Source organism: Perissodus microlepis, chromosome 8 (assembly GCF_051167445.1).
Source record: "Perissodus microlepis isolate ML-2025 ecotype Zambia chromosome 8, ASM5116744v1, whole genome shotgun sequence".
In the NCBI taxonomy this organism is placed as follows: domain Eukaryota; kingdom Metazoa; phylum Chordata; class Actinopteri; order Cichliformes; family Cichlidae; genus Perissodus; species Perissodus microlepis.
The window spans coordinates 1,274,419-1,296,800 of NC_140468.1; the positions used below are offsets into that span (position 1 = coordinate 1,274,419).

Below are 22,382 nucleotides of genomic sequence, written 5' to 3' on the forward strand. Positions count from 1 at the left end.
TCCGGTTTCCTTCCAGCAGAGGGCGTAACAGCTGAGTCGTGAGTTCGATCAGTCAGATTTTATTTCTTACAGATCGGCAGATGGACAGAGAGCAGCGGTTTGCAGCAGAGAGCAGCACAGTCCTGGGTTTTGTATTCAGGGCTTCTCTGTGTTGAGTTTACAGGTCCTCCCCAGGATCTGGTTAATGACCCTGAATTAGACAGTAGAAGAAGACGAGTGTCACCGATGACGTGGGAGTCACCCTCACTGCCCGTCAACATGAGTGTTAAGAATCACTTTTAAAATCATCAACTGAAGAGAAACTGAGCGCTTGTTTGGAGCGGAACTACACCTCCCATGATGCCTCAGTGCAGCTCTTCCTGTGTCCCTGCAGAGGGAGGAGAGTGGGAGGAGGAGCATGGGGCGGAGAGGGGCGAAGGGGGAGTTTGGGAAAGAATGCGAGGAATTCATTTCCTGTAGAACAGCTCTGAGAACGAAGGAGGAGACGAGGAGTTCGTGGAGAAGGAGCTCTATCTCCTGCTCTCCTGCTGGATTACTGACTCCACTCTCCTCCCAGCACCTCCCGACTCAGGAGGAGCAGGAGGAGGAGAGGGAGGTGCACGATGGCTGAGCCCCTGCTGAAGAGGACCTTCTCCAGGCTGAGAGGCAGAGACAGAAGCCGCAGGAAGACCGACCCCAAACTGAGCGGTAAGCAGCTGAAACTCACTTTTCCTTCACTTACATGCAGCCTGTAAATGCCTCACGCTACCTTTAATGTCAGAATAAAGTTTATGAAGTGAGGGCAGTGAACACCTCACGATGCCTTCATGTGATGAAGCTGCTTCCTATCACAGATTAAAGGCGCTGTGAGCACGCTCACGGCAAGCTTCCTGCGGCGTCCCAAACTTGAGGGATGAACTGCTCTCATCCCTGAAGTGGGCGGGAAACTAAGGCAGAGGACCATTCTTATGAAAGAGTTTGTTTAAATAAAGTTCTGCTGTTGGAATCAGCGTTGACCTCATGACCTCAGGCGTCTCAGGTCGCATCCGATTGGGCAAACAGTGTCTGATCAGAGCTGAAGCAGAGCACAGGGAGAGTCTATGTGACTTTTCTGTTTTCATCGCAGCCTTCGTCAGGACACATGACTCTGACGCTCTGTGTTTGCATTCTCAGCAAAGAGTGGAGGTCAGCATGACCCGTGGATGAGCAGTCGACCTCGTGCTAACACGCTAACAGAGGCCAAGGTCGGCGTCCTCGTCTCTGCTGTCCAGTCTTCAAATGTTTCAGGGTGAATGTCCACGCGATTCCAGTCAACGTGGCCACCCAAACCATTCAAAACCATCAATCTATATTAGACATGACCTTTTCACTCACATACCAGTAATCACATCAACAGCTCACTGTGTTGGTGTGTGTGGTGTGTATGTTGTTCAATTGAATTCAATAGCATCAAATCACAACAACAACAGTCGCCTCAGGGTGTTTGATATTGTAAGATAAAGACCTACAATAATACATACAGAGAAAATGCCAACAATTCTATGACCCCTATGAGTAGGCACTTAGCAGTAAGAAGGAAAAAACTCCCTTTTAACAGGAAGAAACCTCCAACACTCTGGGAGGGGCGGGGCCATCTGCTGCAACCACTTGTGGTGAGGAGAGGAGGACAGGACAAACCTACGTCTATTGCAGCATAACTAAGGGAGGATTCAGGGTCACCTGGTCCAGCCCTAACTATATGCTTTAGCAAAAAGGAAAGTTTGAAGCCTGATCTTAAAAGTAGAGATAGTGTCTGTCTCCTGAATCCAAACTGGAAGCTGGTTCCACAGAAGAGGGGCCTGAAAACTGAAGGCTCTGCCTCCCATTCTACTTTTAAATACTCTAGGAACAACAAGTAGGCCTGCAGTGTGAGAGCGAAGTGCTCTAATAGGGTGATATGGTACTACAAGGTCATTAAGATAAGATGGGGCCTGATTATTTAAGACCTTGTATGTGAGGAGCAGGAGTTTGAATTCTGGATTTAACAGGAAGCCAAAACAGGAGAAATCTGCTCTCTCTTTCTAGTCCCTGTCAGGACTCTTGCTGCAGCATTTTGGATTAACTGAAGGCTTTTCAGGGAGTTTTTAGGACTTCCTGATAATAATGACTCACAGTCGTCCAGCCTGGAAGTAATAAATGCATGAACTAGTTTTTCAGCGTCACTCTGAGACAGGATATTTCTAACTTTAGAGATGTTGCACAAATGGAAGAAAACAGTCTTACATATTTGTTTAATATGTGCGTTGAAGGACATGTCCTGGTCAAAAATGACTCCAAGGTTCCTCACAGTGTTACTGGAGGCCAAGGTAATGCCATCCAGAGGAAGAATCTGCTTAGATACCATATTTCTAAGATTCTCAGGGCCGAGTACAATAACCTCAGTTTGATCTGAATTAAGAAGCAGAAAGTTAGCGGCCATCCAGGTCTTTATGTCTTTAAGACATTCCTGCAGTTTAACTCATTGGTGTGTGTTATCTGGCTTCATGAACAGATAGAGCTGGGTGTCATCAGCATAGCAGTGAAAATGTATGCTATGTCTTCTAATGATGCTGCCTAAGGGAAGCATGTATAATGTAAACAGAATTGGTCCTAGCACTGAACCCTGTGGAACTCCATAATTAACCTCAGTGTGTGAAGAGGACTCTCCATTTACATGCACAAACTGGAGTCTATTAGATAGATATGATACAAACCACTGCAGCTCTGAAAGCTGTTTCTGTGCTGTGATGAGCTCTGAAACCTGACTGAAACTCTTGTTGTGTCAAACACATCTGATGTTGTGTTGTCTGCTTCTTATAAAGTGTTTTTCTATTCTGAGCACTCAAGCACTTTATACTATGTATGTGTGTTCTGTCTAACATTCATGCTCTGATGGATCTGTCAGAGAGCAACTCCGGGTTAGTATCTTGCCCAAGAACATTTGGCACGCAGACTGGAGCATCCAGGGATCGAAGCACCAACCATAACCTGCTCTCCCTCCTGTTCAACAGTCTTTGTGACCTTGTGTGTTGCTGGAGCTTGTTTATAACATGTTTTGGAACAATAAGAAACACGAGTGCGCTTTCCTGTAACTGGGGGTGTCAGAGAAGGTGAAGGTACACCTGCACATCTGGAACACCAGCACAGTACACTTTTACCTGAGCCAATCAGCCATCACGTCACATCCGAGGGAAGTCAGAGTGTGGATTTGCTGTGCTGTTTTCACTAATATGTACGTTAGATCCTTTTGTGAACACAGTGTGTGCGCTGCAGAGTTGCGCTCTTGCATCAGAGACTGTGGAGAGGAAAAATGTTGCCACATGACCTCGGTTCTCTGAGAGAGTCCTCAACGAGCTTCCTCGGTGCATGCTCAGACCTCCTCCTCACTTTATTTTTAGAGCAGGTCTGCTCTGGATCAAGACTCTGGGCTCAGGGCCGAACTCTTACACACACACACAGAGCAGTGACGTCTTCTGTTTCTATAACAACAGACAAACAGCCAATGAATGGATCGAATGCTCATGATGTCACTGCGATGTCACTGCTCAGTGCCATGTGAAAACATGATGTCTCGCTCCGGATTTCTTCTGTGCAGAGCTTCCTGCAGGTGCATCATGAGTTCATGGCTGTGTGCTCTTGTCCTGCTGTTTCATCAGCAGTTGCAGCCAAAGAAATGAAGTGCTGAGACTTTTCCACGTCCGAGTCCTCGCTCTTTGTTGTGGTGAGGGGCAGACAAGTTTTCCATTTCTTTGTCTTCCGCTCGTGTCCATCCTGATTGTTTTACTGATCTCTCTCTGACATCTGGGAGTCCTTACACTGAAGTAATGATCATTATCCTCTGATAACTTCTGAAAACCCAGAGGAAAAGCTTTAAGTAAACAGGAGGAACAGATGGTGCTCCACAGACCGATCAATGACGCGACGTGTAGTTACACTTCCAGGTAAATCCTCAGTAGGCTTCAGGCTTCAGACTGAAGCAGTGTCACAGGTTCTCCTCAGTCCTGGTTTGAAATCTTGACCAGATCCAGCTCCTGGGGACAGTCGCACGTTGTCAGCTTTCTGTAGAAAATCTGGGTCAGTTAGCCACTTCCTGTCATTAGGCCTGTGTGTGGTTTCTTCCTGTTTATCTCTCTGGGATGTTGAGTAAAAGTTTCAGATATGAATCTCAGTGAACACGATGGCTTTATTTCATATTAACATTTCAAACATTATGTGTAATGGTGAACATGTTCACATGTGGAGACAAAGATTAAACTTCACAGGAAACGAGCTCGATGGCTTCTTCCTTCAGCTCACACATGCTGACATGCACGATTCATGGAGCGAGCCGGAGTGAACACATTAAACCAACGCGGAGGTTAGTCTGATGGTTCGAAGGTCATCCTGAAACTGACTCACTGAGTTTCTGATGTAAACATGTGGGTCAAAGGTCAAAGCTGAAGCAGACAAAAGGTCAGAGGAGGATTTTCAGGGAACTGGCCCTTTAAGAGCCTTTAAATGAAAGTGTCTGAAACACATCAGTTTGTTTAGAAAGTGTGTGTGTGTGTGTGTGTGTGTGTGTGTGTGTGTGTGTGTGTGTGTGTGTGTTTGCAGGCTGTAATGAATAGTGAATAGACAGCAGTGTGTTTGGTTTTAAACACAGAGACTTCATTCACATCTGCACAGTCACAGCTGTTTATTCACCCTACCACCCCTCCACCCCCACCACTCCACTCTACGCCCTAACTCCCCCACCCCCGCCCCACAGTGATCGCTGTTTGTAGGACCGTTGAAATGAAAAACAGATGGACTATTATTAGCGCTCACGCTCTCGTCTCTGATGACAGGAAATGAGGGACAACCTCTGCAGAGTGTCACTTCCTGTCTGGGCCCGTTTTCAGTCCAAAGGGGCTGTGCTGAGAACACAAGGAGAACAGCTAGCCTTCATGTTGTAGCTCGGTCCGATTCAGTCCACCTTTCATTTCTTTAAAGTGTAAAACAAATGCATTGAAAGGACCCCGCGTGTGCGCGACGATGTTTTAACCTGCAAAGTGAAAGAGAGTGATCCTAACCTCCAGGAGGGATTTCTTTAGTTCATCCTACTTTAGCTATGATCCTGATGTCCTTTGGGACTTTGTTTAACTACAGTTTAACTACAGGAAACCACACCAGCCGATAACTGACCCTCGAGAATACTCGAGCACCATCCAAACCACTTTAAAACAGTTTGAGGGGTCCTGAATGCAGTCCTGAATTGGGACTTCTCTTAGATTCTCTTGGTGGGGGTGCCTGAATGCAGAGGACACAGGTTAAACTGCTGACTTTACCCAATAAGAAGTCACAATGGTGCATTCATGGCATTTAACAATTTCACACAAACGAGTTTAACACATGAACTCAGAACACACGTCACATTTACAGATGCTGAACCACACACACAGAAACATATTCATGCAGCTCAGACAGCTACTTTGCAGACCGTCACGAGGATCTCACACACACACACACACACGCGCACACACACACACACCGCTCGTGCCTATGGTACGACAACTTTTCTCCGTGCCCCTGGTACACCGCGCAGAAGCACTTTGCCACACACACACACACGCGCGCGCACACACGCACACACACACGCACACACGCGGACACACACACACGCACACACGCACACACACACACACGTACACTGGGTCTGCGCTGAGTGCTGGAACAGTAATCTACATGTATAGGATGTGACAGAGAAACGTTCCACTTTCCTTCACAGAAACAGCTGATTATATGACCATCAACAGGAAATCAGACCTTCAGTCAGAGCCTGCTGCGCTAAACTTCATTTTATTTATTCAGCTTCAAATCTGTAATATTACAGAGAAACTCCAACATGTCAGAAGGCTGTAGGTGTTGCATACCATGCGAGAGTCAGAGGAGTCATGAAGACAGACAAAGTTGAACTCTTATTGAGTGAATGCAGGAAATCCCAAAGGTAAATCATGAAGTCCAAAAACAGAGGAAACGCTAGCAGAACACTGGGGTAAGGGGAACAAATGTTCTGTTGAAGGACAGTGACAGGAGGGTAACCAAGTGGAGACAGCTGTGCAGATGGAGACACAGCTGGACCAAATCACAGAGGACTAAAATCAAAGCACGAGGAACACTAACTCTCAAAGCGAAAGAGAAGTGAGCTCACTAAATGAGGACGACACAGATACATTAATGACCAAATACAATAATAATATGCAAAGCAAGGCAACCAGGAATCAAAACAAAATATTTCTACAAACCAAAACTCGAAAGTCCAAAAACTCAAAAACGCTGGATAATCTGACACAACCATGAGACCAGAGCAGGCGAGCAACTGTCTTAGCAACAGTGCGAAAGAAAAGCTTGTAACAGGAAGAAACCTCCAGCATAACCAGGCTCAGGGAGGGGCAACCACAGTGTGTGCAGATCAAACTCACCCCACCTCACCACTTTGATAGCGCCAAGCGTACTGATCCAGCCCATAATAATAGCTGTTTGTTTACTACAGAGACTCCAGTCCGGCCCGACAATGTCTTCCAGTCCTCTTCCTCACCATCGTCGCCAACACTTACAGACCCCGACCCCCCATCGCCTCCTCGAAACCATATCACAGTGGCGAAGAAACAGCAGTGGGCGCGTCAGGGCTCTGCAGCTCCACCCACCTTCTTGACCTCAAGCTCCACCATCACACTCTCAGACCAGGAGAGACCCACAGGGATATCTCAGGATGCATCTGGGCAGGCCTTGAGCCATAGGCTGGTGCAAGACAAGGTAATAGCAGACTATCTGTATGACCGAGCCTTCACACTGCTATTCTCCTTTGTCCCTTCTTTTGCTGATAGTCAGACCTTTACTGCTGCTTCAGTTTTTGTTCTGTCCGCTATCTTTGTTCTTGTCCTGCTAATAATTGGGCTTTATCTTCCTAGTAATCTTTAGTCTTTCTACTTCCACTGCTAATCCTTAATCATTGTTCTTCTCCTGGTAATCCTTAGTCTTTGTCCTCCTGGTAGTTCTCTATGTTCTCCTCCTAGTATTCCTCCAGCTATGATGTCCATGGTGGTTGGGTCCCTTGTTCTTGTTCTGCTGCTGCTTATTGAACCCTTTCCTATGTCTCAATTCAGGTACCTTCATCAGTGTTGGTCAAGTTACTTGAAAAAAGTAATCAGTAACTAATTACTGATTACTTCCCCAAAAAAGTAATCCCGTTACTTATTTTCAAAAGTAATTAATTACTTAGTTACTTTTTAAAAACACGATTTACAACCTGAACAGGTGATAAAGTGATAGATCTTTCAGCCCAGTTCTACTTTTTCTGCATAATCCATCATACAAAATGTAATCAAATGGAAAAGTCTCTTTTTAAAACTTGTTTTATTAGTTTTAGTCTTTTAACTTTATGCATCAAGCAAAAATTTAATTATCTGCAACATTCTCTGACTGGAAGAAATTAGTTTAACATTTAAACCTATTTTCTGCACATTCCAGCACATAAAATAAAATATTTTTTGTGTTTACACTCAGTCTTTCAAATAGATGCAAGTAAAACACAGCAGAAAATAAATAAAGTCAAAGACTAGCGGTCCTGTTGCTCTATTTTCACCTGTAAAGCAGGAGTGGGGTAGGCGGAGGTTTACCCTGGTGCAGGTGTGCCGCAGCGGTCAGTGGAAGAATCCGCGAGTTTCTCTGTGAGTTTCCCATCACGTCGTAGCTACTCGGTGCTTGTTTAGGGTTTTTTTCGCTGTAAAAAGAAGTTTTCTTCCCACGCACAACAGACGCTAATGTTTTTGTCACTTTTTATGGAATCAAACTCAAAGTAAGGTCAGTACTTCCACGCTTTAAACGCTGCACGCTCATACTCTCTCCGCACTCGATATATGATCCATTGTTGATCTGCACACAGCTGTTGTCACGAACGTCGCACTCGCTTACGTCACTGTCATGAGACGTTCTCGCAAAAAAATGACGGTTTTAGTAATGCAGTAACGCAGCGTTCCTACGGGAAAGTAACGGTAATCTAATTACCGTTTTTGCAATAGTAATCCCTTACTTTACTCGTTACTTGAAAAAAGTAATCGGATTACAGTAACGTTACTGCCCATCTCTGACCTTCATTAATACGTTCCCACGTATTAAAACAATACAGTGCGTGCACTTATTTGTGTTGGGCATGGATTTTTAACAGGGAAAACAGAGAAATATGTGCACTTCCCAGAAATAACAGTTGCAAGGTTGTTGGACAGAGATTGTGCTGCTGGTAGATGGACACCTCCTCCTGGATCTGATGGTGGTTTGACTCCTCACTCTATTCCTTCTCTCCCTTCAGTGATGTGTCCACTCGTTATTGTCATGGTTTGCAGATGCAGCAGTGTGCTGACAGGATGTGCACCAGTCTGGCCTGGGATAAGACCAGTGCGTCCTGTGTTAGCACAACAATGCAACAGGAATCCTACTACCCAGCAGGGGACCCCGCTGAATCTCCCTCCACCTCCGTCAGTGCCAAGCTGTCTGGCCAGCGCGCCTACCTGCAGAGCCTGGATCGCAGCAGCCGAGCCTGGGTGCTTTCCTCAGGAAAGACTTCAGATGAAGTGTGCGACCCTCAGGAGGATAGTGGCAGCAACATCTGGTACAACCCGATCCCCGAGGAGGAGGACTTAGGAGGTCTACGCCGGGACGAGGATGTATGGAAGCGGAGGGCAAAAACAGATGAGCCTAGTGCTGGAACAGACATTGGCGGAGGTTGTAGCAGTGCCAGTCCACTGGAGGACTTTCAGTGCTCCAGCCTCCCCAATCCAAGTGTCAGTCACCATGTCGATGACATCAAAGCAGAAAATACAGGTAAGACTTCCTGTTTCACCTGCTGTCACCACATTGCTCAGGTTTTGTCTTCATTGGCGTTCTTCATCTCACCCTGCTTCAGACTCTCCTCCAGACTCTAGTCCCGCCTCCCAAAAGAAAGGGGGTGTGTCAGGAAGTATGATTGACAGGTTGAGGTCTCCTGGTACGGTAAGAAAACTCTCTCTAAAGATGAAGAAACTTCCCGAGCTGCGCCGGAAACTCAGCCTCCGCTCATCTTCTCGGGCCCATCGGCAAACAAATGACAGTAGAGGATGCGGAGAGGAGTCGGCTGGTAAGAGCACGGCATCATTATTGGCGCTCTCCAACCAGAACGTGATCAGCAAGTATCATCTGGACAGCTCCACCTCTCCGGCCCGACCACAGCGACGGTCATCAAGAGGATGTTCAGCCAGTAAAGGAGGTAAACCGCTCGGGGGGGAGAAGAGGTTAGCTCAGATGTAGAGCAGGAACCTTCATGGCTCTGGACAGGATTCAGGAGTAAACCGATAGTGAGAATGAGTACACAGTAAATACAAAGCGTCTGTGACTGTATTTCACAGAAATCTGTGTGTCTTCCTGATATTTCTGACCTTGCCAGAACCACATTAAGGTCATGGATTCCATCTTCATCCATTTTCAATAAAGCGTGGGCAGTCTCAGCCTCTGAGTGAAATCCAGTGAAAAACTACTATAATAGAACATGTATGTCTTCCTGTCAGGGTATCTGAGTGACGGGGACTCCCCTGAACTACTGCCACGACAGCAGCCCTCTCAACACGTGATCACCCAGGATGGGCCCTGTGACGTCAGCTCATTCCAGCTGTACGTGGGCTCCGACCCGCCGAGATGCAGCCAACGGGTGACGGGTTTACTGACAGTCCACTTGCTGGGGCTGGAGGAGATGAAGACCAGCAGGTATAAACATACCTTCAAGCCTTTAATTCACTTCAACACAGAATCTGAACACAGCAGCATCCAGTGGACATTAAGAGAACTGCAGGTCAACAGTCTAAAGCTCAGACTGGCTGTTTTACGAGCAGCTAATTCATGACTGTGTAGGGTATAAATCGTCTGAGTACAGGTCTGATATAAAACATTCTTCTAACCTGGATCTGTGGCTGGTGTTTGTGCTCTTGGGGGCAGGTATCTGACCAACAATATGTCTGCTGGGGTTACCAGCAGACCATACAAGAAGTCTGAGCTCCAGTTTCAGGAATTTACTTGGATGCTACTGAGTACTAATTAGCAGGTCGTCTGTGTCTATGTGATACACCGGACAGACCTGTACAGTCTAACAAACTAATCCACCCTCTTGGTCACTTCTGGCTCCACTGACAACATTTTTCTGTGAATGTTGTGTTCAAGGGGGCCCCCTGTTGGAGGGTTAGGTTCAGTTTTGGAGCAGTCATTCTCTCTGTCTCTCTGGATGTTCGGTCTCAGGTCAGAGGGCAGTAAGGAAGTCTTCCTGGTGATACAGATTGATGGGGTGACGAGAGCGCGGACTGCCCTCCTGATGCTGCGAGGCTCGGCCCTCCCCTTAAACCACACTTTCCACCTGGAGCTAGAGCGAGCCAGGCAGCTCCGCATAGTGGTATTAACACCAGGTAATACAACAAAGCCGCATTCAGGCAGGACCAATGTCCCCTCTAATGTTTCATGTGTCTGAGCGAACACACAAACTCCCTTGGACCACTGTGAGCAACAGCAGACGTGTGCACTGTGGTCACGCCAGCATCGAATCCATCCAAGTTACATGGTTATTAAAGTAATCAAATTACAGCATTTACATTTATGTTAGACTACTTTTAATTAACTGCTTTATCCCACTTACAATGAAAATTAAAAATAAAACCTTGTTCATGTCCTGTGTAGCATGTTAACACTATTGGAAGGAAAAATAACTTGAACTCCAATTTTGAAAACACAACTTTCTATTTTTTATTTTTTTATATATAAAGCTCTGACTGTATTATGAGTCTGTGGTCTGGGAGAGAGTCTGTAACTCTCTGTCTGCAAAATACAGTAAATAATGACCAATGTTGGGCAGTTAATGATATAGTTACTTCTTCAAAAAAGTAACTGAGTTATGCAAACAACAAAGTTTTTTGCAGCTGTTTACCTAAAAATGCAGCCAAGGTGTTTTTTTAAACAAACATTTCAAACTATTTACAGAACAATCAGCTGTTCTGCATCAAATCTGATGCCACACAAATTATTTGTGTCACTCCAAAAAATAATTTCTGTCCACTATGAGATGAAGGAGAACAACAGCCTGATACCTGCAGGCCTGACAGCAGCAGATGTATCACTGCTGTAACACCTGTAACACTCAGCAGTCGCCTCATTGTTCTGACACACACAACAACACTATTGACCACACTACACACTAACTACACACTAACTACACACTGACTACACACTAACTACACACTGACTACACACTAACTACACACTGACTACACACTAACTACACAAGATTTGTGCTAAACGTCGCAAATCTCTCACATCTCAAAACACCGCCGTCACTCCTAAAACTTCCCCCTTCCTAAACAACTAAATACCATGTTGCCATATCCTTTTTTGATTGGTCCACATTTTTCCACCAATAGGAAAGGGTGGAGGTGTTTTTTTTTAGGTGTTGTTTTTGCTCACAGGCTTTCGAGCGTTTTCCTTATAAAACACAGTTTTTACCGTTTCTTCCTGCAGTAAATATAAACAACGACAGTATTCAGGAAGAAAACCAAACATTGCAGATATTTTTATCATAACTCTGGTTTTACGTGGCCGATCAACACAATTTAAAAACTGGTATAAAGTCCACACTTTTCCCGTCAGTTGTTCCGTCTGTCCTGCTCACATCTCCAATGGTTGTACACGTTGTCATTAACGTGGCTTCACTCCACATCAGCCGCTTTGCTAAAACACCGGTGTGGGCACATAAGGACGCTGCCATAGCCTGTCAGCGACGTTGATTAGCTGCGTATATACGAATGTGAATCGCATCATTGGCTGGAGCAGCCAGTCACCCATCACTCACTGACTCACACTGCAAAACAGAATTGTTAACATATTTATTTTAATTTCAATTCAGGTTAGATTTTTTTTTTCTGTGCGCTGAAACCGTGCCAGCAGTGCACGCAGCTTAGAGGGAACATTGGGCAGGACTAAGATAAAACAAGGATGTGGGGGTGAAATATTCTCTGTGAACAAGCCAAAACAGCTATAGAAAATGCTATCAGGGTAAACGTGTAGTCCAGTCCCTGTACAACATTCATAAATCTTATTACGTAAATAAGCTAAAAAGCAAAGGTTAAAAAACCAGAATGTTGTGGACTCAGAGCGAGCAGTGATGAATCACTGACTCTTATTTCTAATGTAGGTATTAAACCATATCATCTCCTGTGAAGAGAGGTTAAATTCTGTTAATTGAGACACGATCTCGTTACTGACTGCATCAAAGTGCTTTTTAAGCTCTAAAAAGCATGGACCACACTCATCTATCCAAAAAACTCTTAATGTTTTTAAACAAACAGCAAGTAACCGGTTCAGTTCTTCAGACAGGCTCTACTTTAGTCTTTAGACAAACTGACGATTCCTCCATTTCTATCACTGGTGAAAAACTGTACTTTAAACAACCTCCAGCTATCATGATGTCATGATCACGACCCCCCCCAACATCATCATATTCTTTGGGTGTCCATTTAAATCTGCTCACGATTTTTTTTTTCTCCCCTTTTTCAGTCTGTGCACCCAAAACAACATCTGAGCAGAGTCCCAACTCAGGTGGTCCAACTAGAAACCGGGTGTGCGGTCTGGGCGGGGTCTCCATCCCCCCTCTCTTCAAAGGTTCATTATACCACATTGTTCACTGTTAATGCAGCTGACACTATGATTATCATTGACGTCTGAATTGTATACTGAGGATGTGTTTGGTTTGTCAGGGAGTCGCTGTCAGCAGCTCTGTGTGAAGCTGGAGCCCAGAGGACTTCTCTATATCAAACTGTGTCTGCAGGAGAAATGGGACACGCAGGTACACAATCCCACTGCTGCTGCTGATACATGCAGCTAGATTTAACTGGAACCAGCAGGTCACCTGGGCGGGGTCACATCGTCCTGCTAGTATGGACTGTTCTTCAAATAGCACAACTCGAAAACTTTGAATATAGTAACAACGTATATAATGGTAAAAGTAAGCTTCCACATATTCATTACACATAAAGTGAAATATTTGAAGCCTTTTTTGTTGCTTTCATTTTGGTGATTGTGGTTGTGATATGGAAACATCCAGCTTCTCAAGGGTGTGTTCACTCACACAGTCAGTACCTGGTGGGGGCTCCTTCACCATCAATGCCTGCTGCAGTGCAGTGTAGCATAGACACGGTCAGCCTGCAGCTGCTCCAGTATTACAGAAGCCCAGATAGGGGTTCAGGTCAGGTCAGGTGAATCACAGTAGCATCATGCTCAGCAAACCCTCTGGTAGGAGTTGCACCGCTGTGAGGAGCTGCTGAAAAGGGAAATCAGCATCTCCACAATGAGCATGAAGTGCTGTGAACTGTGGACCAACCACCGCCGCCGCTACAGACTCAATCATAAATTGTGTGTCTGCAGCCCAACGGCGACGCATCCACCCCGTCCTCTGTGTTTGGGGTTGAGCTCCACCACCTGGTGGAGAAAGAGGGCTCTGCAACTCCCGTCCCCCTGCTGATCCAGAAAACAGTGGCAGAGATCGAACGACGGGGACTGAAGGTTAGCGTGCAAGTCTGCTGTGACAAAGATGCCGCGGCTTCACCGTCAGCTGATTATGTGTCTGTGTGTGTGTCAGGTGGTAGGTCTTTACAGGCTCTGTGGCTCTGCTGCGGTGAAGAAGGAGCTCAGGGACTGGTTCGAGAGGAACAGCTCAGCAGTTTGTCTGTCTGAGGACCTCTACCCTGACATCAACGTAATCACAGGTAAGCACAGCAGAGAACATGTACTTGACCCCTGGCTCCTTACCCTGTCCCTGTGTCTGAGCTAGACTCTGACCCGACCTCTGATCGTCCTCATACTCATTGTGACTGCACTCACCTGCCTCCTCAGGGATTCTAAAGGACTACCTGCGGGAGCTGCCATCCCCCCTCATCACTAGGACTCTGTACCAGGTGGTCCGGGAGGCCATGACCCTACGACCCCCACCTGTCCAACCTGCAACACCTGATCCCCAACTGTCCCAAAGGACCGTGGAGCTGCTGTCCTGTCTGCCACCTCCAGAAAGGGTAACAGCCAGTACTCCTGCAGTACTACTGTGGTAATCTTGCAGTGCACCGGCAGTATTCTTACAATGCAGCTTCCTGCTGTGACAGTGTCGTGCTTCCGTCCCCACAGTCAGCAGTACCTTGACTCGGCCTATCTGATGGACACTAGCCCACAATGTTCTTCCTCATGCTACTCTTCTTCTTCTGTGTGCAGGCCTGCTGTTGGTCCTGCTTCTTCCTGTCTCTGGGACACTACTGTGACCCAGCTGCGAGCCCTCTATGACCCCTCTAGTTTGCAGAGTTGGTGTAAGACAGATAAAGAGCACACAGCGTTTACATTTAAAGCAAATGATGAAGGTTTGATTTCGTCTGATCGAGCATGTCGCGCTAGAACTGGCCAGTGACATAATTCCAGTAGTCAAGGAATTCTGCATGCACCAACTGCATTCTCACAGGGACGTTTCTTCTTCGTTAATGCAGAAGCTGCTGTCGCGGTTCCCGGTGCATTGTGGGTAATGTTGGCAGCAGCCTCTGAACAGGAAGAATAGTCTGGAATAATGAACGCATGCTTCCTGTTTACTTCCTGTATGAACACATGCTCCTACAGAGGGGTAGAAAACTGGCAGCTTCAGCTGCAACCTAACACCCTGACCTTTGACCTTTTCGCAACCTGGAACCTTTGAAGTAAAATAAACAGGCTGAATATTTTACATTCGGGAAAATTGAGACGAGTTAATCTGAAATCTGACATCAGGTCAGATTTCAGCAGGTCCACCGCTAAGTTGTCTACTAACTGTCCTCGCCATCTCTCGCTTTCAGGCCACTCTGTTGCTCCTGCTCGACCACCTCAGCCTCGTAGCATCTTTCAGCGCCGCCAACAGGATGACTCATCAGAACCTCGCCGTGTGCTTCGGGCCTGTGCTCCTCACGCCAACCCAAGACGCGTGGAGGGGGGGAGGAGGGAAGTCGGGAAGAGGATCAACGAAGGGTTTCTATCATGGCGAGGAGATGGCGAGCGCCGTGGACTTCAAACGGCACATCGAAGCGCTGCACTACCTGCTGCAGCTGTGGCCAGGTAAGCCCTACAGACCTGCCCACATACCTTACCTTGCCATGGAACCCATCAAGATCGTCCCAATTGTTCTTGGTCCTCAGTGCCGACTCATCGAGCACCAGCCGACGCCAATGCCTCACCTCCTCCCTCCTCCACCCCTCACCAGAATCCCTTGGTGCAGCAGCAGCGGCATCCTGCATTGCGCCTGGCTCTACCACAGAGCCCTGAAGAGGAGGTGGTGGTGTCACGGCGAGGGCGTGGCGGTGTGGCCCGGCTGGAGAGTCCACCGCCAATCAACAGGTACGCGGGAGACTGGAGCGTTTGCGGACAAGAGTTTCTGACCGGGCAGGATGCCGATTACGATGAGGTGGCAGGAAGCGAGAGCGATGCAGGTAAAAATCAGCTGATCGTCTACCTATACACATGGTTAACCTTCACAGGTGTCACTGAAATCACACCTGTTTGATTCCTGCTGGGTCACATTACGGCCTGAGAGGGTGACTGTAGAACTGACAGGTGTCCGACTGACAGCCCTTTCTCTGACTCTGCTTCTTCCTCTTGGTTTTTCAGGGAGTGATGATGAAGACGAGGAGCAGAAGAAGAGGGCATGGCCAACAGGAGGGGGCGGAGCTCTGTACATGGATGACTTCCTGGACTTTGACGCTCCGTTTAACTGTCGGCTCAGCCTGAAGGACTTTGACACGCTGATTCACGACCTGGACCGCGAGCTCGCCAAACAGATCTGTCTGTAGAGAAGGAGGAGGAGCAGGAGGAGGAGCAGGAGGAGGAGGAGGAGCAGGAGGAAGATCTGACCTCATTAAATTTCAGATCAGCTGAGTTTTAAAGTTTGTCTCTGATGGTTTGAGTTTGTGCTTAAATGAAACTACGATGATGTTTGTGTGGGAAAGCAGATCAGCTGTTAGCTTGACCTCTGACCTTTTACTCCATAGCTGTTTTCAGCAATGAGAGCAGAATAACTTTTCATAGCAACAGGGATGAACATTAATAATCGCTCAAAGTTCAGAGTTCATCAAAGAAACTTTTTATAACTTTTTCAGTGAATTATAATTAATGTTGAATTATTTAACGTATTGAAAAAACACCTGACGTGTTTATTTTTGGACTTTTAAAAAAGAGAGAAGAGTCATTTTACTCTGCAACACATTTCAAAAGCAAACATAAAAAATAAAATGAAAACATTTCTTGTAATAATAAAAAATTAATAATTAGCATGAAGAGAAAAACCTGAACTCATCTCGGTGCTGGTAAAATATGAGTTTTGTATTTCTCTGTTTTGGGCCTTAAAGAAGAATATTCTAGTTAAAATAAATGAAACAAATAGTTATCTGAAAAAATGGGAAATGTTCTCATTACCATGACTTCAAAGTCTTTTTCATTGTGACAGTGTTTATATTGATTAACTATAAAGTTAAAAAAGGAAACAATTAAATGTGTGACCTTTAAATCATCTAAACTCATACAACCCTCCATTATCCCATCATCAGGGCTCAAAGTACCAATGTTCTCATTCCTCAAATGATAGAAAATAATCTTTAAATACGGGGAAACTATCATCTGAAAAAGGTGATCACGGTGATGAAGGTTCTCAAATCAAGTTTCATTCAAAGCGTTTCTTGGGTGAAGTCTGAAGGTGAGGCTACGTCGCTCGTTAAACTGATTAAATCAGCTGCTCAGGACGTCTTGAAGGAGGCGCTGTGCCGAGAACCAAACGGGAATTTATTCTTTTTTTGAACCAAACAGGAATTTATTCCTTTTTTGAACCAAACAGGAATTTATTCCTTTTTTGAACCAAACAGGAATTTATTCCTGTTTGGTTCAAAGAAAGGACTCAAAGCGTGCACGGTGGCGGTCTCAGGGTGAGTCTAACGTTGAAACCAAAGTATGTGCCTCAGAGCCTGTGAGCTAACATTAGCTCACAAAGTCCAGTAATCAGTGACATCACCAAACGAGCAGCTCTCGACTGTCCGCACGAGGCTTCACAGGGGGGCGGCAGCAGAGCGCCAGGCCAGGTTAGACAGCACGCATACTGGGGTTATTAATAACAACTGCTCTCTGAGGTTGTGGAGCACCGAGTTCAGGCATGCCGTTCAGAGCCCCAAACCGTCAACAAACTTTGGACCTGACTGCAGCTTCAGTGTGAAGAATGGGTTCTCTGAGGCGTGGAGGAGGCACAGGAACCTCCTTTCACAGCAGCGAGCACCGGATATCTGGGTATCAGGGCTGGACTTCGGAGGATCTGGTGTTGTTTGCACTGTTGAAGCCATAATTTCTGTTTTGATGGTACAGAGTTTCTCACTGTGAGTTTGTGAAGTTTGAAGCTCTTTTCTCCTTGTTGTTGCTGACAGTATTATTATTGTTATTATTATTGTTGTTGTTGTTACTCTGTTTTGCACATCTTCAATAAGCACTTGTGTTTTTTACAATGAAGACGACGTTTGTCTGCAGATGAAGTAAGCAAAGTGATGAAGCACAGTTCCTGTTGGAACAGAACACAGTCTGTATGTCTTATTACCCAAACAGCTATTAAACACCTTATTAATGCAGCTTCTGCCTGTTGTGGTCAATATCATCACTGCTGTCACTAGACCTCAGTGCACCATTCACTTTGTGCTGCACTTCGCTCTCGCTCTGCAGGCCTACTTGTTGTTCCTAGAGTATTTAAAGTAGAATGGGAGGCAGAGCCTTCAGTTTTCAGGCCCCTCTTCTGTGGAACCAGCTTCCAGTTTGGATTCAGGAGACAGACACTATCTCTACTTTTAAGATTCAAACTTTCCTTTTTGCTAAAGCATATAGTTAGGGCTGGACCAGGTGACCCTGAATCCTCCCTTAGTTATGCTGCAATAGACGTAGGCTGCTGGGGGATTCCCAAGATGCACTGGGTGTTTCTTCTTCACTCACTATGTGTTAATAGACCTCCTTGCACTGAAATGGCCTGTATTTGTATAGTGCTTTACAGCGCTCATTAGTTCTTATTAATCTCTGGCTCTCAGCAGCGTGACTTTGTCGTGTCTTCTCTAACCCCGGTCAGTTGCGGCAGATGGCCGCCCCTCCCTGAGCCTGGTTCTGCTGGAGGTATGTTTCTGTTAAAGGGTGTTTTATAAATAAAGTTGAATGTGTCACAGATTAAATCTACATCATGTGACATCACACGTACCTCTGACTCCTCACTAAACATCAGCGTCTTTCTAAAGCACTACAGGCTGCCCCTCTGCAGACTTCCTGAAGTCAGTCAATCAGAACAAACCCCCCTTAAAGGGAAGGCACTAAAACAGCTTGTTTTACAAGAATGGGGGAGTCAAGGAGCTGCAACCAGTAACAGACAAAGAAGGATTATTCTGATCTTTGAATCATGCAAAGCTGCTGCTGCAGGACAGTCTAAAGGTCTAATCCTGTCCTCACCTCAGTTTCACGGTCTGCAGAGGAGGCAAACTGTCTGTCAGTCTGTTGATCAAGTATGAGGCAGCTAAGGATGAAGCTTCCTCTGAGTTTACCTGTGAGTTTACCTGTTCACTGTGGGAACTGTCAGCCCTCAGTCTGTCTGACAAGACTCAGCGATTTCCTGAGGTCTCTGCAGCTGAAATCTGTAAGTAAAAAGGAAAGCAGCTTCCACCAACCTGTGGGGACGTTTGTAGGACGGTCGTCTCGTCCATCTTTCAGAAGGCGCAGCTTCACCGCAGAAGACTCTGTCCTCATCAGTCCACCTTGATGACTGTGATATATTGCAATAAGCAGCAGCTATTACTACCTCCCACCAGTAGGTGGTACTGTGGTATTGTATGTGATTGAAAGGGAGCTGAGTAAAGAAGACCTGACCTCCACCATAGCCTTGTCTCAGTCCTCTGTGCTTGATCTAAAGTTGACTTTGACCGCAACCCACGTTAAACCAGCAGTTGGAACAACGCTGCATAAAGTTACAACATGGTGTCAGAAGTTGGCGAGACCGTGTGAACGGGGACCGCGACGTGAGTAAGCTAGCCGTAGATTAGCTAACAGTAGATGTTGCTAACGGCATGGAGCAATTCAGGCCACCATCGCCGCTACTGCTCACCGGCAATTTATCTGAGACCTGGTGCAGGTGGGAACAAAGATTCAGACTATATATGACTGCTACGGGTGCGCTGGAGAAAGATGAAAAAGTTAAAACAGCCATTCTTCTCCACACTATCGGCGAGGAGGAGCTTGAAGTGTACAACACACTCACTGTAACCCCGGCCGGAGACACGCTAGCCATGGAGGACATTCTGAAAGCGTTTAAGGACTACTGTAGTCCACAAAAGAACGTTGTTTTTGAGCGCCATAAGTTCTGGTCATACCCAATGTCAACAGGTGTAACAGTGGACTGATATATCACAGAACTCCGTCAGAAAAGTAAAAGTTGTGAGTTTGGGGTCAATGAGGACGACATAATCAGGGACAAATTGGTGTTCAGTATAAATGACACAAGACTAAAAGAGAGATTACTTCGTGACAACGACCTCACACTGCGCAAAACGATAGAAATATGCAGATCAGCAGAAGTGGCCAAGTCACAGATTCAGGCTATGCAGTCAACAACTGCAGCCCAAGATACGTCAGTGGACGCATTAAGAAAAATAACAGGACACATTAAATCAGGACACAGTAAAAACAAAATGAGCAACGACAAGCAAATGGTTTGTTACAAATGCGGCAACAAGCACGCGCTCCGACAGTGTCCAGCCTATGGGGCAACATGCCACAAGTGTGGGAAAAATAACCACTTCTCAAAAGTATGCAGAGCAGGCGCAGAGAAAAGTAGAAACTACAAGAAAACAAAAACTATTAATAACATTGAGACTGATGGGGATTCACTGTACATTGGCGTGGTGTGCAGTGACAAGCACAAAACTGAAAGTTGGCATGAAAGTGTAACAATCGGAGACGTATCAGTCACCTTCAAGCTAGACACAGGTGCGGACGCAAATGTGCTCCCCAGATCAGTTTACAACAAGTTACCAGGGATGCCTCGATTACAGCCCACAAAGACTGTACTCATAGCTTTTGGTGGAGCCCGCATACGTGCAGATGGTGTGGTGTCTCTTGAGTGTGAAGCAACACAAGGCTGTGTTTGACTTTCTTGTATCAGGCCATGCAGATAAACCGATCCTAGGTGGACAAGCTTGTGAAGAGCTGCATCTGGTGAAACGAGTTGAGACCCTTGCCATAACATCCACTAAAACGAGACTAGCCAAACCACCTTCTACCAAGGAAGAGCTTGTGGAGATGTATGCTGATGTGTTCACAGGCTTAGGTGAGTTCCCTGGAGTTCACCACATACACACTGACCCAAACGCAACACCTGTGATTCATGCATGCAGGAACGTGCCTCTCTCCATAATGGACCTGCTGAAGAAGACGCTACAGGACTTACAAAGCAGAGATGTCATAACACCTGTCAATGAGCCTACAGATTGGGTCAACAGTCTTGTCGCCACACAGAAGAAGAACGGAACACTAAGGGTGTGTTTGGACCCTTGTGATCTGAACCAAGCAGTTAAACGCCAGCACTACTCCATCCCCACACAGGAGGACGTTCGCAGCAAGCTAGCAGGAAAATCCATCTTCACCATATTGGATGAAAAAGATGGATACTGGCAGATCAAGCTGGACGAGCCGTCATCAAAGCTTTGTACCTTTAACACACCTTGGGGCCGGTATCGCTTCCTCCGGCTCCCATTCGGGATCAAATCCGCCAGCGAGGTTTTTCAACAAAAGAATTGTGAGACTTTTGGCAACATTCCTGGTGTATTTATCATTGCAGATGATATGATAATTGCAGCTACATCGGAGGACGAACACGATGAAATCCTGCAGAAGGTCATGGAGAAAGCAAGAGCAGCTAACGTGAAGTTTAACAAGGACAAAATTCAGTTCAAAGTTGACACAGTGAAATACATGGGCCATATTATCACAGCAGCAGGGCAGAAAGCAGATGTTTCAAAGATCAAAGCGATTGTCGACATGCCGACTCCAGAAGACAAACAAAGCCTTCAGCGTCTGCTGGGAATGACGAAGTTTTTGGCACAGTACATTCAAAATGAAGCATCACTCACAGCACCTTTAAGACAGCTACTCAAAAAGGACACAGCGTGGCAGTGGCAGCCACACCACACAGCAGCGTTACAGATGCTCAAGGCGACGCTCACACAAGCACCAGTGTTGAGATTTTATGACCACAAGAAACCATTAACATTGCAGGCCGATTCTTCAAAAGATGGGCTGGGTGCATGCCTATTACAAGAAGGGCAACCTGTGTGCTATGCGTCACGAGCACTCACAGACACAGAAAAAAGGTATGCACAAATAGAAAAAGAGTTGCTAGCCATTGTGTTTGCCACTAAACGATTCCACCAGTATATCTATGGAAGACCAGTGACCGTGCAGTCTGATCATAAACCCCTGGAGGCGATAATGCGTAAGCCGCTATGCAAGGCACCAGCAAGGTTACAAGGAATGCTGCTGCAACTACAGAGATATGATCTCACCGTCACATACACCCCCGGCAGAGACATGTTCATAGCCGATGCACTTTCACGTGCCACAACCACCAGTGACAATGAAAATGTGAGTGAAAACACAAATGATGAAAGAGTTGTGTATGCTCTGGAGGCCACAGCAGCATTGAGTGAGAAAACACTGAGTGACCTGAGAACGGCAGTTGCAGCAGACAGCGTGCTACAAGCTGTGCGTGGAAGACACTTCAACGGATGGCCAGCTAAAAGGAAGAGTTTAGACAGAACACTCCACAGCTACTGGCCTATGAGACACAATATCAGTATCCACGATGACATTATTATGATAGGGGACAAGATTGTAATACCCCAAAGCTTCAGACAAGTGATCCTGGAGAAGTTGCATTTCGCTCACCAAGGTGTACAGCGCACAAAAGCCAGAGCAAGAAGAGTACTGTACTGGCCTGGCATGTCACACGATATAGAGACTATGCTTGAAAAGTGTGAACAATGCCAGCAAATGCAGCCAAAGAACCAGGCTGAGCCGCTTATTCCACATCAGATTCCAGAGCTGCCATGGATGAAAATCGGAGCAGACATCTTCGAACTGAACGGTCAGCCATATCTTTTGTTAGTTGACTATTTATCCAAATACCCAGAAGTTCTTAACTTACCTGACAAAACGGCACACTCTGTGATTCAGAAGATGAAATCAGTCTTTGCAAGACACGGGATTCCCAAAGAGATAGTGAGCGATCATGTTCCATTTGC

At 46.1% G+C, this 22,382-nt stretch overlaps 1 protein-coding gene across 1 annotated transcript; it reads left to right on the plus strand.

Moving 5' to 3' along the window:
* The first annotated feature begins 396 nt into the window (after nt 1-396).
* syde1 (synapse defective Rho GTPase homolog 1) lies at nt 397-17,864 on the plus strand. The gene is made up of 14 exons (XM_084936955.1): nt 397-687; nt 6,509-6,771; nt 8,358-8,835; nt 8,918-9,256; nt 9,555-9,750; nt 10,276-10,439; nt 12,577-12,681; nt 12,777-12,865; nt 13,444-13,581; nt 13,658-13,784; nt 13,912-14,087; nt 14,886-15,141; nt 15,222-15,512; nt 15,691-17,864. Exons 1-14 carry the CDS (start codon nt 603-605, stop codon nt 15,870-15,872), a joined length of 2,889 nt encoding a protein of 962 aa, XP_084793081.1. The 5' UTR covers nt 397-602; the 3' UTR covers nt 15,873-17,864.
* Nucleotides 17,865-22,382: the final 4,518 nt, after the last annotated feature.